At 55.6% G+C, this 16,106-nt stretch overlaps 1 protein-coding gene across 3 annotated transcripts; it reads left to right on the forward strand.

Moving 5' to 3' along the window:
• The first annotated feature begins 1,633 nt into the window (after positions 1 to 1,633).
• Positions 1,634 to 14,220, forward strand: SUV39H1 (SUV39H1 histone lysine methyltransferase). 3 transcript variants are annotated; one of them, XM_084870642.1, is made up of 6 exons: positions 1,634 to 2,099; positions 4,229 to 4,374; positions 5,871 to 6,533; positions 11,848 to 11,994; positions 12,074 to 12,203; positions 12,939 to 14,220. In XM_084870642.1, exons 1-6 carry the CDS (start codon positions 2,081 to 2,083, stop codon positions 13,070 to 13,072), a joined length of 1,239 nt encoding a protein of 412 aa, XP_084726768.1. In that variant the 5' UTR covers positions 1,634 to 2,080; the 3' UTR covers positions 13,073 to 14,220. The 3 variants fall into 3 exon arrangements, with proteins under 3 accessions (XP_084726768.1, XP_084726767.1, XP_084726766.1); XM_084870641.1 differs by lacking the exon at positions 1,634 to 2,099 and adding an exon at positions 2,356 to 2,664; XM_084870640.1 differs by lacking the exon at positions 1,634 to 2,099 and adding an exon at positions 2,687 to 2,803.
• Positions 14,221 to 16,106: the final 1,886 nt, after the last annotated feature.

Raw genomic sequence — 16,106 nt, forward strand, 5'->3', positions numbered from 1 at the left:
CAGTGTTTTTCAACCTTTTTTGGGCAAAGGCACACTTGTTTCATGAAAAAAATCACGAGGCACACCACCATTAGAAAATGTTAAAAAATTTAACTCTGTGCCTATATTGACTATATATAAAGTAATTCTCTTGAATAGGAATCAAATAAACACAAAGAAAGTATTTTATAATTACTTTATTATGAAATATTAAGTAAACAAAATAGTGAAAAATTATAAAATTCTTGTCTTGTCTGCACCTACGGCACACCAGGCAACATCTCGCGGCACACTAGTGTGCCGCGGAACAGCGGTTGAAAAACGCTGGTGTAGAGGACCGGAAGCCTCCAGAGGGACTGACATGCTGGATGACTCCTGACCCATGGAGGCTGTGGGTGGAGGATGACTATTGCTAGGAATCACACCTGGCCGGAGGGCGGTTCTGGATGTTACTCTGCCCGGTGATGTGTAGAGGAGGGCTGCCCTGGGGACACTTCAGGCTGGCTGATGGACAGATCTGTGACCCTCTGACAGGCAGCTGTCTCTGGTGACTGTCCGCCCTGACCAAGTTACAGCATGTTTGACAGATCACATGCTCAGTTGGATGCTGAGCCCGGCTACCTGGCTGATCTACAACATGATGAAGGGCAGACAGAATGGGTCACAAGCCAGCTGACCAAGAAAGAGCAGTGTAGCTGCCTGAGTTGATGAGTGTATGAGGTTAGAATCACAGTTGCCCAGCCCTAGCCGGTTTGGCTCAGTGGATAGAGCATTGGCCTGAGGGCCAAAGGGTCCTGGGTTCAATTCTGGTCAATGGCAGGTACTTAGGTGTACCTTGGTTACAGGATCCTCCCCAGCCCAGACCCTGGTCAGGGCGTGTGCAGGAGGCAACCAATCGATGTGTTTCTCTGACACCGATGTTTCTCTCGGTCTTTCCCTCTCTCTTCCACTCTCTCTAAAAGATCAATGGAAAAATATCTCCGGGTGAAGATTAACAAACAAAACAACAAAGAATCGCAGTTGGCCTGATGGGTGACTGTCCAATGGGGGGAGGAGGCATGCCTCCCTGAGAAAGGACAGACTGCCGACCCACTGACAGGTGGCTTGGAGGCTTAATGCTACCTTTAGTTTCCGTGACTATTTGCTCCGAGAGAACAAACTACCTGATCATGGTCGGAATGAGGGGGGAATAACAGTCATTTGACAACTGATGGCAGATAGCGTGACCTGCCTGACAGGGCTACATGAGATGCTGACAATGCCAGCCAGGCCTGACCTAATGGCAGCCCGCCCGAGGGCATGGCTGGTGTCTGGGGCTTCCCGAGTGGGGAGTGAGATGACTTCCCCAGGGAGGTTCAGAGCAGGTGCCAGTGCAAGGATGGGCAGAGAAACCGCTGCCTGAGTGCCTGCCGGCCAAGAAGGGACGGGGACCGGCTGGGGCAGTGACAGGCTGGCTAGCAGCGGGGCGGTTAGTAAGCACAGCATGTCCGCCTCTAGGGACCAGCCGCTGGCGGGGGCGGAGGGGGGGGGTTAGGGGGGGAGCGCCCGCGGATGGCTGCTGCTGGTGACTGATAGTGTGAACGGCAGGCCTGGCAGGCGGGGTCTGATAGGCAGCGTGATGAGCCCCATTGTGCCATCGGAGTCGGGGCTGATTGGGAGACCGAGCTGCCGTCTGGGAGCGCAGCCCCCCGGAGGCGGGGAGTCACGATCCGCTCGGGCTGAAGACGTGCCGGGCCGCCGGGGGTGGCAACTGGGGGTCTGACGGAACGACGCATTTCCGCCGGCAGCCTTCCAACCCCGCCGCCCCGGTCTGGCCGGCTGACAACACGATTGGCTGACGGCGTGACGGACAGACCGGAGGCCCCGCGGGCCTCCCGCCGCCCCTGCCGCCGCCGCGCAGACGCACGCGGAGGGCGCCGCGAGCATCCGCCTCCGGCCGAGCGCAGTGGCGGGAGGGGCCGGTCACGGCTCGCCGGTTGGTCCGCGCGGGCCCTGCTCGCGGAGCGGCGCGGCCAATCGGCGGCGCGTTCTCGGCCACGCCCGCGCGAGGTCTCTTCTCGCGAGGCCGGGTAGGCCCGAATGTCGTTAGCCGTGGGGAAAGATGGCGGAAAATTTAAAAGGTGAAGGAGTGGTGGCAGCGGCGCCGGCCCTGCCGGCCGGGCTGCGTGGGCTGAAGGGGTGGCGTGGCGGGCTCGGGGCCCGGGCGCCCGGAGCCACGGAGCCGGGAGCCGGAAGCCCGGCGCCGGGAGGCCGCGGCCGGGGAGCGCGGGCCCGGCGCGCGAGGCAGGGCGGGGCGGAGAGGAGGGGGCGCGTGCTCCGCGGCGGCGGCGGGCGCGGGGTGCAGTGGGCACTGGCGGGGGGCGCGCGCGCCTCGGAAGCGACTGGACGGCGCGTGCGCGCGCGCGCGCGGGGGCAGCTGGTCTGGGAGGCCGTGCCCGCGCGCGGGAAAATCAGCCGCCGGTGACCGTTACCCGCCGGTGGTGTCCACGCGAGACGCCGGAAGGAGCGAGGAGGGGGGGCACGAGCCTCCTCTGGAGAGCGGGGGGCGGGGGGATCGTGTGCGCCGGGCCTCTGCTCGCAGCGTCATGCGGGAAGGGTCCGCGCTAGAGGGGACCCCCTCGGGAAGAGGGGCAGCGTCTTCCGGAATGGGAGAGCTGGGCCCCTCCGTGTGCAGGGGCCAAAGGGGTGATTTTCTCCGTCTCTCGGGGGCGGGGGGCGCCGCTGGGTGAGGAAGGCTGCGGGGGGATGGGTGCCATGAGTGTGGCGGGGACGCTAAGGGCTAGGAGAGTCCACCTGTGGTCAGTGCGGCGCAGCGGCTGGAGATGTGAGTTGGGACCACTTTAGTGGGGGTTCAAGTGCAAGGGATTTGAAAGGGAGAGACGTCACAGGGCGAGGAAGGTGTGGGCACAGGCCGTGTCTCCACTAGGCCTGTGTGTGTGTGTGTGTGTGTGTGTGTGTGTGTGTGCGCTCGCGCGCGCGTGCATGCGCGGGTGTGTGTGTGTGTGTGTGTAGGGGGTAGTGCACACGAAATACTGCTGCAAAGCTCATACATGTTGAGGTTGACACAGCATTTCCTCATGAGCTGCAGTGTTTTATGTTTTGAATGGGAGGTAGAAAATATTAAAAGGGTTAGGAATGACTGTACGTTTATAATGTGTGAAGTGCTCTGATAAAATGGCTTCTAAAGCACATTAAGAATGTACCTTGAATCTTTGAGTCAGAAGGCCTTTTTTAAAAAAAGATCGGTGTGTCTTGAAAATTTGTTGGTAGCCCCAGAAACACCCCAGGTATTTTTAAATAGTCATTGTCACTAACCTAGTACTGCGTTGCCTGTTGCTGAATTCCTTTGGGCAAGCTTTACCCTTCACAGAAATGGGGATGAGGCTGAGAAAGCCAAAATGCAGTGTGGAAAAATATACCTCGTGCGTTGAAGGCACCCAGATAATCATTCAGCGAGGCTTCCTGTAATCTAACACCATTCTCTTATTCATAATTCCGAAATTTAAAAAGCTCTGAACTCTTTAAGTTGGGCACCATTCAGTGGCAAAACCAGACTATATGGTTCGGTGGCGCTACCTTATTTCTCCTATTTAATGGGAAAATTCAGACCTTTGCTGCAGAATGATTGAAGTGTTTGATGATGGCTTGAAGCCCCTGACTACACTGGGGAGCTAGGTAATAGGTGGGATATGCCTAGAACTCCACTTTTAGAATAAAATAAAAAATTACCAAGACGCATCTGGCCCCCAGGGATTTCGGATCCGGGCTTGCTGACCAGTCTTTCCAGTTCGTTTGGTGCCCTGGCTATATTCACCTCATGCCACCTACACTCTTGGGGCAATGCTCCCTCCTGAGAGGGGAGGAGGTTCTCTGTTTGCAAAGTGTGGAGGAGAGGAGAGGAGAGGAGAGGAGAGGAGAGGAGGACTGGGCCATGGACGCTTGGATGGTTTGCAGGCGGTTTTAGGAACAGTACAGAGGGAGTTGGGAGCTCTGGGGATAGATTCCTTTAGGACAATCCAGGCAGCAGAGCATACTTTGAGGTCTCTTGCTCCAGGAGTAGCCTTGGGTAGTGAGCATTGGGGTTGAAGGAGCTGGCACATTTTTGTGGTGGAAAGGTCTTAGCATTCGGGAGACCTGTGGATTAAGTCTCACTGACTCAGGGAATTCTTCAGAAGTCCCAGGAAGGACTTGGGGTACTCTTTGACTCTCGGCCTTGCCAGGATGTCCAGGAATGCTTTTTATGTTCTAGGCTGCACTGTGTGTTGCAAATCTTCCTGGAATCAGCTGCAGGACCTGTGCCGCTTGGCCAAGCTCTCGTGCCCTGCCCTCGGAATCTCCAAGAGGAACCTCTATGACTTTGAAGTGGAGTACCTGTGTGATTACAAGAAGATCCGCGTGAGTCTGGGTGACCACGGCCGGGCAGGGGGGTCTCAAGGAAGCTGGCTTCCTCCTCCCTTGCCCTACTATGTGCATTTGATTCTAAATGGGATTTTCTTCTCTGATCTTAACAAATAGGATTAGTAGGCCACCTTCTCATTTCTGTGTCACTGATGGAGAAATCTAGTAACTTTCTGAGGGAGCCAGGAGCCAGGATGAAGCCCCCCACCTCCCTAAGAATGCAAACCAGTTGAGCAGCTGAGCTGGGGGTGAGGATAGCTAACGGTTCTTGAGCACGTGAGCAAGGTGCTTCTCCGAAACTCATTCAGTCCCCCCACCAGCAGTGACATGGGACTGCTATCATGGCCACAGGAGGTGATGTTAGGACAGTTAAGAGAACAGACCAGAGTTAGCACGCTTCAGCTCAAATCCTAGTCGTGTCACCTCGGGATACTTAATGCAAATTCTCTGTACTTTATTCTCCTTGTCTATAAAACGGGGATGCTTAGTAGTGTCTACCTCAGAGAGAGTTGTGAGGATTAAATTAGCTAATAATACAGTACGTTAGAACAGTACATGCTACATAACGTTAACAAAAAAATTAAGCTTTTTTCCTTATTTACAGATGAGGAAACCAAGGCTCAGCACAATTAAATAACTTGTCCAAGGCCACACCGCTAGGGAATGGAGGTTCAGAGTTTGTACCCAGGGTGTCTGTGTGGTTAAACTGTGTCCCATAGCCGCCCCCCCTCCCCCAAGCAAGAAAAGGTCCCTCTGGCTCCTGTTGGGAGAACAGACTATAGGGACACGGGGACGGTGAGGAGGTCACTGCCGCAGTCCAGGCGAGGGCTGATAGCGGTGGCAGCGATGGTGGTTGGAAGTGGTGGGATCCTGGATGTACAATAGTCTGCAGGGGGTGTTGACAGGATTTGCTGAGGGTGGATGAGAGGAGGGTTAGAGAGAGGAGTCAAGGATGAGTCCAAGAGTTGGGGCCTGAGCTGCTAGCAGAAGGGAAGTGATGATGAGGAAGACAGAGAAGGGCGTAGGTTTAGGAGATAAGATTAAAATTTAGAATTTGACCCTGGCCAGTGTGGCTACGTTGGTTGGGCGTCACCCCAGGCACTGAAAGGTTGCTGGTTCCATTCCCAGGGCACATGCCCAGGTTGCGGGTTTGATTCCCTGTCGGGGCGTGCAGGAGGTGGCCAGTCATTGTTTCACTCTCACATCGGTGTTTCTCTCTCTCTCTCTCTCTCTCTCTCTCTCTCTCTCTCTCTCTCTCAAAATAAATTAAAATTACTTTAAAAAAAAGTGAAGACAGTACAAGTAGAACAGGATTTGAACCCACTGATCCTGGCTTTAGAGCCCATGCTTTTTAGCCATTGCATGGAGCCATTCCAGAAAAGGGCGGGGTGTGGCTTGGGTGTTGTCCATTGGTTCTGGAATGGAAATCTCACGAGGGCTGGCCCAAGGTCTGGCCACTTATGGAGGCCCCCGTCCCCCTGGTCCCCCCACAGGAACAGGAGTATTACCTGGTAAAATGGCGTGGATACCCAGAGTCCGAGAGTACCTGGGAGCCACGGCAGAATCTCAAGTGCGTGCGCATCCTCAAGCAGTTCCACAAGGACTTAGAGCGAGAGTTGCTCCGGCGGCGCCACCGGTCAAAGCCGCCCCGGCACCTGGACCCAAGCTTGGCCAGCTACCTGGTGCAGAAGGCCAAGCAGAGACGGGCACTCCAGCTCTGGGAGCGGGAGCTCAATGCCAAGCGCAACCACCTGGGACGCATCACCGTGGAGAACGAGGTGGATCTGGATGGCCCCCCTCGGGCCTTTGTATACATTAACGAGTACCGCGTTGGCGAGGGCATCACCCTCAACCAGGTGGCCGTGGGCTGCGAGTGTAAGGACTGCTTGTGGGCACCTGCTGGAGGCTGCTGCCCCGGGGCCTCGCTGCACAAGTTTGCCTACAACGACCAGGGCCAGGTGCGCCTGCGAGCCGGGCTGCCCATCTACGAGTGCAACTCCCGCTGCCGCTGCGGCTATGACTGCCCCAACCGCGTGGTACAGAAGGGCATCCGCTACAACCTCTGCATCTTCCGCACGGATGACGGGCGCGGCTGGGGCGTCCGCACGCTGGAGAAGATCCGCAAGAACAGCTTCGTCATGGAGTACGTGGGAGAGGTAGGGAGTCAGGCCCGTGCGCGTGTGTGCAGCTCTATCCGTCCTGTGTTCCTACTGTGTGCGCCCAGCTCTCATCACAGTGTGCCTCCACCTTTCCCGCTTTCACTGTGGGGATGTGGGTGGTGGCGGCGGTTAACCCAAGCGCTAGGGATATCCGGGCAGGCGAGAGAGTATTCCAAGCTGGTAGCTAAAAGTATATTGAAACGCTTCTGGACGGGGCTGATTTCATAAGGGCACCTGGCAGAGAGAAGGGTGGGCGCTGGAATCCACTCAGTGCTCCTTTCCATGGGCCACGTGGTCTGCACCGGGTTGTGTCACCTGAAAAGGCATTTCTCATTTCACAAGCGTCCGGCTTACTGCTCAGCATTGTCTGCCCAGAAAGAGGCCCTTTACTAAGCTCCCAAAAAGAACAGCCAGGAGTAGACATAAGGGGGGACATGAGCCATGCCTTGCGGAGGTTGCCTGCTTCCTCTAGGCTGGCAGGGTACTGGAAAGACCAGCTCTGTCAGGCAGGCGAGCTGCCGGACCAAACAACTCGCGGGGTTTAGTGACTTTGCACGTTAGAAGTCTGTTTGCTCCCGTAACTGTCTGGCACGGGTGCGGGCAGTGTCCTGTGTACAGTGGGGTGGCTACGAGGCTCTGCCCCTCCTGTGCCTTTGTCATGCCTGAGGGCCTTGGAGCGGTCTCTGGTCCTCAGCCTTGCCTGGTAAGTAGACCAAGGGGGGGGGGCGGTCCTAATGGGCCAGGCCTGGACGCGGTGCACATCACTTCTGTCCGCATCCACTGCCTGGAACCGCACCACTGGCCGTGCCTCCATGAGGACAGGCTGAGATGACTTAGCTGTGTGCCCAGATGGAAAACAGGGATTTGGGTGAATAGCTAGCAAGTGTCTGCAGTGTCGCTGTCAAAGGTGGGAGGCATTGAGCATCTGGAGTTCTGGGGTGGGGCAGCTCTTTGTCCTGTAGGACCATCTCATGCATTGAGGGACACTTCACTTCCCTGGACCATTTAAACCCAGGAGTGTGCCCTGGCATGGTGACCACTCTAAATTCCTCCAGGTTTCCCCGCGTTTCTTAGGGGTTGCTGTGATTGGGAAGTGGCAGAAATGGGCATAAGGGACATGCCCCCGAGGATGTCTAAACAGTAGTAATGAAACTGGGGAAGAGAAGAGGAGCCCACTTGACAAACTATAAAGTAGAGAGGGTCCTTGGAGGCAGAGCAGTCCACACTGGCGGTCTGGTGGAGGGAATGCCCACAGGCCAGAGGACCTGGCAGTCTGGAAGGAGGAGGAGGTGGCATTATCCCAGAGGGGTCCTGACAATCCGCAGGGAGAGATGGCCACATCCCAGGGTGACCTAGAGGCTGAGAGCAAACTGCCCGCACTCCAGAGGGCCCTGGTGGTCTGCCTTAGGAGGTGCCCGCGCCCACACTGTCCTGACGTCAAGAAGTGTCCTCACCCAGAGGGATTCCGACTGTCTAAAGGAGATCGGGTCCACACCCAAGAGGACTGTAAACCTAGAGGAGCTGTCCGAACCTTAGTTCCTGACACTGGAGGAGGACACTAACAGTTGGGAGGAGATGGTAACACCTCAGAGGGATGTAGCCATTCTGGAGGAGGGTGCAGACTCCAGAGCCCCTGATGGTCTAGACTCTAGAGGAGGAGGTGGCCTGGCCCCACAGGAGGCAAAGAGGAGGAAGACTGCAGCCCCCGGCACCCCAAGTCCCCCAGGTCGGTCCTTTCCTGGCTGTTCTCTCTCAGTGTGCTTACTCCTCCGCACTGGAGACCTCAGCGTTTCCAAGGGCCTCTTGTTCCCTGTCTGACTCTTCCTGCTCTCCACTCATTCTCTCTGAGCTCTTTCTTAGCCTCCCTCCTGCTACAGTCAGCAACTTCCAGGCCCCCTCCAGTCCCCTCAGGCCTGTGGGACCTCCTGATGGCAAGAGAGGCCCCCAACACTGCCAGAGCCAAACTCACCTGCGTCCTCCTGCGGAGGCAGATGGCACAGTGGGCAGGAGGGTGGACCTGGTGCCCGAGACTGAGTCCCAGCTCCCCCTCCTCAGCTGTCACTTCCCCTCCTGTGTCTGTCTCCTAATCTGTAGAATGGGGCTGATAAGTGCACCCACCGCTTACGCTTGTGTAAGAACTAAAGGAGTTGGCACGTGTGAAGCATTTAAACCCTGTCCAGTATAGAGTAAGGCTCCAGTCAGCGTTAGCCACTACATTCTAAAGTTCAGAAACCCAAGAGTTTTTGTAACCCATCTGGCTATAAAACCTAACGACCTGATTTGGGCATATTTATAGTCTTTCTCTTACTTGGTATCACCATTCATAAGTTTCATTGTAGAAATATTAATTCCCTTGGTTACGTGGTGTTGTCCCACACCCTCCCTCGTGTTACACATCCCATCCCTGTTCGCCACCCTGTCCTCCAGTGTGGACCTCTGCCCTGAGATTCTTTCCCGTGAGCTTCCCTTCCTCTCCTCTGCGCCTTCCCACCTCTGCAGACATCCCTGCCCTCACTCAGCAGAGCCATGACCTGTTTTATCCATTGTCTTCATATTTTAATAACTGAATTGACGGTGAGTCTCAATTAGTTTAACTCAATGATTGCATATCATTTATTTTTTATTTTTTTAAATTTTTTTTTGCTTATTTTTTTTTCTCTTAATGATTGCATATCATTTAATGAGCAGCAGTTTGAGAAGATACAGGACGCACAACCTCTCCTAACTGCTTTGTTCCTAACCGAAACGAAAACAGAAACACCTTTCGCATCCCTCATCTTGTTGAATCTTTGCCACAGCCCCTGTCTGGCTGGGGTTGTTGTCATCGTCATCCCATTCTACAGATGGGAAAACTGAGGCCTAGAGCAGTATAGTACAGGGCTCAGAGTCATCAAGTTAGTCAAGTGGATTAAAAAAAAAATCCAAGTGTTTAAATTGGTGCCCTGCCAGACCTGGTGGAGTTTTTTGTTTTCTGGTTTTTAGCTGGGGAGACGTGTGCAGGGAGAGAACATTTAGGGTCCCATTATCTGGGAGGGGGCAGAGTCTTCTGCTTCCTGTTCACGTTTCTAAGCTGCTAGCTTCTAGCGCATCTAGCTTCCCCCGTCATCCTGGAGGGTTGCTAGGGAACAGACACACGCACTGCCCAGCCCTTCCAGAGCGCACTGAAACGCAGGCAGTAGGAACGGTTTGTGCCCTGGAGGGCTTGCAGGGTGACTCATCCCTGGTGAGACTGGGGGAGCAGGTAGGGGCAGAGGCAGGAAGATGAGCGGGGGAACGGTGGGGCATTCCCTCCGGAGGGAGGGCTGAGAGGAACCAGCTGGCGCGCACAGCGCCCAGGATGCTGCCCTTTGCTCCTGGGGCTGCAGGGCGGCTGGGGGTCGGCTCAGGGAGACTGAGGAAGGCTGCAGAGAAGTAACATCGAGCTGCCCCCACAAGAGGGGAGGGTGTGCTCTCCAGGCGGCGGAGGGAGCCCCGCCCCGCCTGTCCTCTTCCTCAAATGCTGCTGTGTCTCCTGTTGTGTCCCCGCTCTGCAGCCTGGGTCAGAGCCCCCTTATGGTCCGCGGCTTGCTTTCCACGGTGTTTCTCTTTCCCGTGGCTCCTGGAACCCGCCTCCTTCTCTCCCTGTGACTGTCGGAGCCCATCTCCTGTCACAACACTGACCATGATCGATAGGCCGGGGCCTGGTCCCTGCGGCTCCCCCACCCAACTGGCCCCTGAGGGCCAGGACGGAGCCTGTTCCTGGGTTGTCTCTCCCACCCACTGTGACCCACGGCTGCCCCTCCAGACGCTGACTTCTGAGCGCTGGGACAGGCACAGGGGAAGCCTCATAAAAACCCACTGAATGAATGAGTGGATGCACACACAAACCCTTTTCCTCCGGGCTCCTGAAGGAAAAGCTGAGGATGGCGCAGTGAGCAGTGTGGTCTGAGGGATAGATCTTGGTCTCCTAAAGGTGTTGATCAGCATTTGATGGGATAGAGGCCAAAGGTGATGGTGTAAGAGGCAGGTAGACGGGACACTAGTATGGCCATCCAGACTGGAGAAAACTGCTCAAAGCTAGAAGGGGAGATCTGGTAGTAGAAACAGCATGGCTGCTAGCTGGCATGTGGGTGGGCAGGAGGGAGGCAAGGGGAGATCCAGTGTCAGAAGGGGGCTGGTGATGGGTGCTGGGTCTGCAACCACAGGAGAGGAAGGAAGAAGGGGTGTGTGTGTGTGGGGGGCAGTTTTAGGTACCAGGGAGCCCTCACCCGCAGACGGCATGGTTAGCTACATGCGGGAGTACCGAAGGCTGTTACAGTTGGCCCAGGGGGGAGAAGGGACCTGTGGGCTGGAGAGGAGCGGTCGGGCTGGGTGGGGATGGGGCGGAGAAGCATCCACAGCATTGGGGAGGCAGGCGCAGGTCAGGGCTAGGACTGGAGCAGCTCCATGTTTATAGGTCAGCAGGCACCAGCCTGGAGAGAGGTCTCCGTCATCTGAAATGCCAGAAGCTGACACTGCATAGCCGCGGGGCGGAGGGAGGGAGGGGTTCCTGCCCAGCTCCTGCTCCTCTTTCACCTTCCTGCTGTGCTTTGGCCTCTGCCTTTTTCTGGCTGCTGAGATCCTCAGAGATCTTGGTCTTATCTCTGGACCTGCATCTTTCCTATTAAGCTTCTGTCTGTGCTTCTCACGGGGTCTGGCTCTCCTGTGTGAGCCTCCCAGTCAGTCTCCCTCCCCCACAGCCCAGGGCTCTGCTCCTGTGTCCTCCTCCCAGCTGTGGACGTGGCCCCGTGCTGGCTCTCCTGTCTGTGCTGGGCCTGCGAAGCCTCAGGCCCCTTGCCCTGGCTGAGTCAGCCTCTCATTCTGCTTTCCTCTCCCCTCTGTGGCCCTGGGTCTTTTTCTTTCTTGCCCTGGATTTGCATCTCCTATATGTCACTATGGGTCTCATGATGGGGCTATATCTGTGTCTGTCTGTCTGTCTGTCTGTCTGTCTACTGTCTCACCACTGGACCTTGTGGCCAGCCTTCACTCACCATTGAGAGACTCCCTAGACCAGCAGTCGCCAACCTTTCAGACCTCATGGACCACCGGTTGGTGACCGCTGCCCTAGACCGTCCAGAGGCCTGAGATGAATGGGTGGTGGGCAGCTGAGGACCAGCCCCCTGGAAGGACTGACAGACCCTCTGCCTCACTGCCTCCCATGTGTCCGTGCTTGCCAGCCACATGGGCGGGGGTGCCTCCCCGCTCCCTTGTTTTTCTCCTCCGGGGGGCCAGGCACTGTGCTGGCTCGCCTGAGCCTCCTTGGCCAATCCCCTCTCCCGTGCCCCTTTCCCAGATCATTACTTCGGAGGAGGCGGAGCGGCGGGGCCAGATCTACGACCGCCAGGGTGCTACGTACCTCTTCGACCTGGACTACGTGGAGGACGTGTACACTGTGGACGCGGCCTACTACGGCAACATCTCCCACTTTGTCAACCACAGTGTGGGTACCTGCAGGTGGGCGAGGGCGGGAAGAGCGGGCTGGCCCCCTCCTCACCCTCCTGCCGTGCCTTTCCTCCCAGTGCGACCCCAACCTCCAGGTGTACAACGTCTTCATAGACAACCTTGACGAGCGGCTGCCCCGCATCGCTTTCTTTGCCACGAGGACCATCTGGGCAGGCGAGGAGCTCACTTTTGATTACAACATGCAAGGTGGGGGTGTCAAGGGACTGGGGGCAGGGGCACACAGTGACATGGGGCACAGACCCCTCCCCAGGGAGCTTTAAGATGCTCTTTCCCATTCCCATCTCCCATCTGGACTTTGAACCCTGCCCATCCTTTGGGGTCCCCTCATTCCCAGCCCTTGGACCAACTTCCCCCAAGACACCCGGGGAGGAAGGTGTTTGGCTGGAGAATTAGATACTTCTCCTGACTCCCGTCTTGTCTGAAATGCCCCGGTCCCCCCGCCCTCCCTGCTCCTAACCCTTTTTGGCTTTCCTCGTTCCAAGCCTCTGGACACTATGGCCTCCAACCAGTCCCCTACTTGACACACTAGCCACCTCTGAGACATTCAAGAGGGGATCTGTGCAGGAGAGTTCAGATAGCCCTCTGATGCCCAGGTGACCCTTCATTCCTGGACCTCTGCCTGGCACAACCCTATGGTTCTCCCCAACACCCTGCCTCCCACAACCCCCAAGCCCTGGCCATCTTCCTTTCCCCCGTAACCCCCAAACCCTGGCCATCTTCCTAACATTGGACACCTAGTGCTAAGCCCTGACCCCAGCCGCAAGCTACCAACCCCATGACCCCCTCCTGACCCAAATCCCAGCCCTGTTCCCCGCCCCCAAGGTCCCTGGGTGTCCTGGTAAAGGGGCAGTGGGACACTACACCTAGGCCTTCTAACAAGTCCCTCCCTCTCCCACCCTCCCTGGCTGTGTGACTCCACAGTGGACCCCGTGGACATGGAGAGCACCCGCATGGACTCCAACTTTGGCCTGGCCGTGCTCCCCGGCTCCCCCAAGAAGCGGGTCCGTATTGAATGCAAGTGTGGGACTGAATCCTGCCGCAAATACCTCTTCTAGCCCTTGGAAATCCGAGGCCAGCCTGACTGTGGGGCCCAGAGCCCATCTCACCCACCCCGTTCTCACCTCCCTCCTGTTGAGGAATGACTGCCAGGGCCTCCCGCCTGCTTCCACCTCCCGCCGCCGCCCTGTGCTCGGGGCTGTGGTGCGGACTGACTGCCAGAAACCCCCTCTCCCCGCCCAGCTCCGTGGGTTGCACTTAACAACCCTGTGCCCATTTTGCGAAGTAAGTTGTCACCGTCAGGCGTTTCTGCAGTTGAGATTCACAGCCTATCTGGGATGAACCCCAGCCCCAGGATAGAAAGATGGCTAGGCACTTGCTTCAGCCTGGAGCTTGAGAGGTGTGTGCGGGCCCTCGCCCTGCTGCTCCGGGAGTGTGGAAACTGCCCCAGGGCAGGCTGACACCAGAGTTCAGATTTCCCAGCCCACGTGGTAAAAAAAAAAAAAAAAAGGGTCCGCAGGGCTGGGGACTGGTTTCTGCTCATGCCCACATGTAGGCTTTGCATCCCAGAAGTAGGCGCCCACATGGAGAGTGGATGCCCAGGGCTCACTGGTCACTGGCCAGTGAGAGGAAGGCAGTCCTTAAGGTGGACGGGGATTGAGCTCTGCCCATGAGGTGCACAGGAGGCGCCTGGGAGCCCCGTCGGCGTGTGATGACTCCTGGACTGCTCAGAGCTGGAACCAAGACCTAGATAGGCTGTAGATAGCACTTAGGACAAAAATGTGCATTGACGGGGTGGCGATGAGGTGCCAGGCACTGGGCCGAGCGCCTGGTCTGCATAGATTGTCTCAGGGAAGCCTTAAAAACTGTGGAGGTGGATCCTAGGAAAGGGCCCATACGGCAGGAGGCCAAGGACAGACTCAAAAGTTCCCTGCCCACAGATGTACAGAAGACGAAGGCTCTGATGGCTGCCTCACCCCTGCTTCCCCTGTGAGGTCTTCTCCAGGAAGCCTTCCCTGACTACCTGTGTCCAGAGTGCCCCTCTGTGAGACTGTGCCCTGCCACCAGTTCTGTGTGGCTGTCTGTGTGTCTGTGCTCCCTGCCCCTAGACTGACTTTCAGGCATGGACTGAATCTCATTCTCCTCTTGTATATTTCTTGGCCCGACCCAGCCTGGGGTAGGCATCAATAAAAAGAGTTGTTGACTGAACAAACCAACGTGTGGGGATTGAAGACCTCAGGTAGGTGGGGTTGGGGGAGGAGAGGCTGGGAGCTGGGGTACCCAGGGACATATTCCTCAAACCTCAACCACTTGACTGGAACACCCCCACAGCATACCACCTCCACCATTGTCTCCCTAACATCTTGACTTAAAATAAGCTTGTTTTATACTTACTCACAGACATGTACTCTGGGTACTAACCCCAGACCTCACACCTCACACCTGGGATACACTTCTCTATCCAGCTCGGAGATCTCGGACACAGACCCTGAATAACAGGCTACACCAAAACTAGGAAGCCAGGCTTGCAAACAGCCCCAAGACATAAATGCTGCCTCCTATGCTGGGATCTGGACCCCAAACACATCACAGAGCTTTCTTTTGGGATAGAAATCTCAAAGACCGCACAGCCAGGGATACTGTTACCTAAGTTATTCAGAGTTTTCACACCCTGATAATCGATTCCCAGACTGCTTGGAGCCCTCCCATCCTGGGACAGATCCCAAACAGCTGAGATGTCACACCCCAAACACCTGAGACCTCACACTCGGAACACAGATCTCAAATGATCCTGAAACCTTACTTCTTGGACACAGACCCCCACATTGCTCAGAGACATCCTGAAAAATAGAGCACTAGCCGAAACCAGTTTGGCTCAGCGGTAGAGCCTCGGTCTGCGGACTGAAGGGTCCCGGGTTCGATTCCGGTCAAGGGTATGTACATTGGCTGCGGGCACATCCCCAGTATGTGCAGGAGGCGGCTGGTCGATGTTTCTCTCTTATCGACGTTTCTGGCTCTCTCTCTCTCTCCCTTCCTCTCTGTAAAAAATCAATAAAATATATTGAAAAAAAAGAAAAATAGAGCACTAAACACCCCCAAGACCTCACTACCTAGAATATGGTGCACAACCACTTAGAGCCTCAACTCTTAGACATAGGCCCCAAAAAGCTTAGAGATCTCACAGCCCAGGAACACTGTGCTTAGAGAATTCTGACCTGGGAAGGAAATCTGTGGACAGCTCAGAGGCCTCACCTGACAGACCCCAAAATGGTTCAGAATAGGGCACCAGAGGAAAGACTACCAAATGCTCCAGAGACCTCAAGCTTTGTAACCCACACATCTTGAAAGTCTGCCTGCAGACCCCCACAATGTTCAGACACTTCAGAACCAGGGATACAGACCCACCGGTTCCTCAGAGAACTTACACACTAGGAGAGAGATGGACAGATAGTTCAAAGACCTCACACCCTCTTCTCAGACCAGCAGACTAAGAGACCTCACCCTGAACACAATACCCAAGAGCTCCCAAGTCCTACACTCAAACAGGCCCTGAACCAGCTCAGAGACCATGATCTTGACACAGATTGCTGGTCACAGAGGTCATGTACTAGACATAGACTTCCTAAAAATAGCTCAGAGCCTTCATATACCTAGTGATCCCCAAGAGACCTCACTTGGTCCACAGAGGAGCTCAAAGATCTGAAAATCTGAATACTAATCCTCTACATAGTTTAGAGACTTCACACCTTGTAACTCCTCCCCACCCCCAGTACACTGAGTGGCCAGATCTGTGAACACATAATAATCTCGTCACTCAGTGTATATCCTATATAATAAAAGGCTAATATGCAAATTGTCTCCACCAGGAGTTCAACCAGCAGGCCAACCGCCTATGTCCCCTCCCCCTGGCCAGGCTGGCGGATCCCACCCATGCACAAATTCATGCACCAGGCCCCTCTAATTATATATATATATATATATATATATATATATATATATATATATATATATATATATATATATATATGTATATATATGTGTGTGTGTGTGTGTGTGTGTGTGTGTGTGTACACACTGAGTGGCCAGATTATT

This window comes from Pipistrellus hanaki, assembly GCF_964339955.1.
Source record: "Pipistrellus hanaki genome assembly, chromosome: X".
NCBI classification, from domain to species: domain Eukaryota; kingdom Metazoa; phylum Chordata; class Mammalia; order Chiroptera; family Vespertilionidae; genus Pipistrellus; species Pipistrellus hanaki.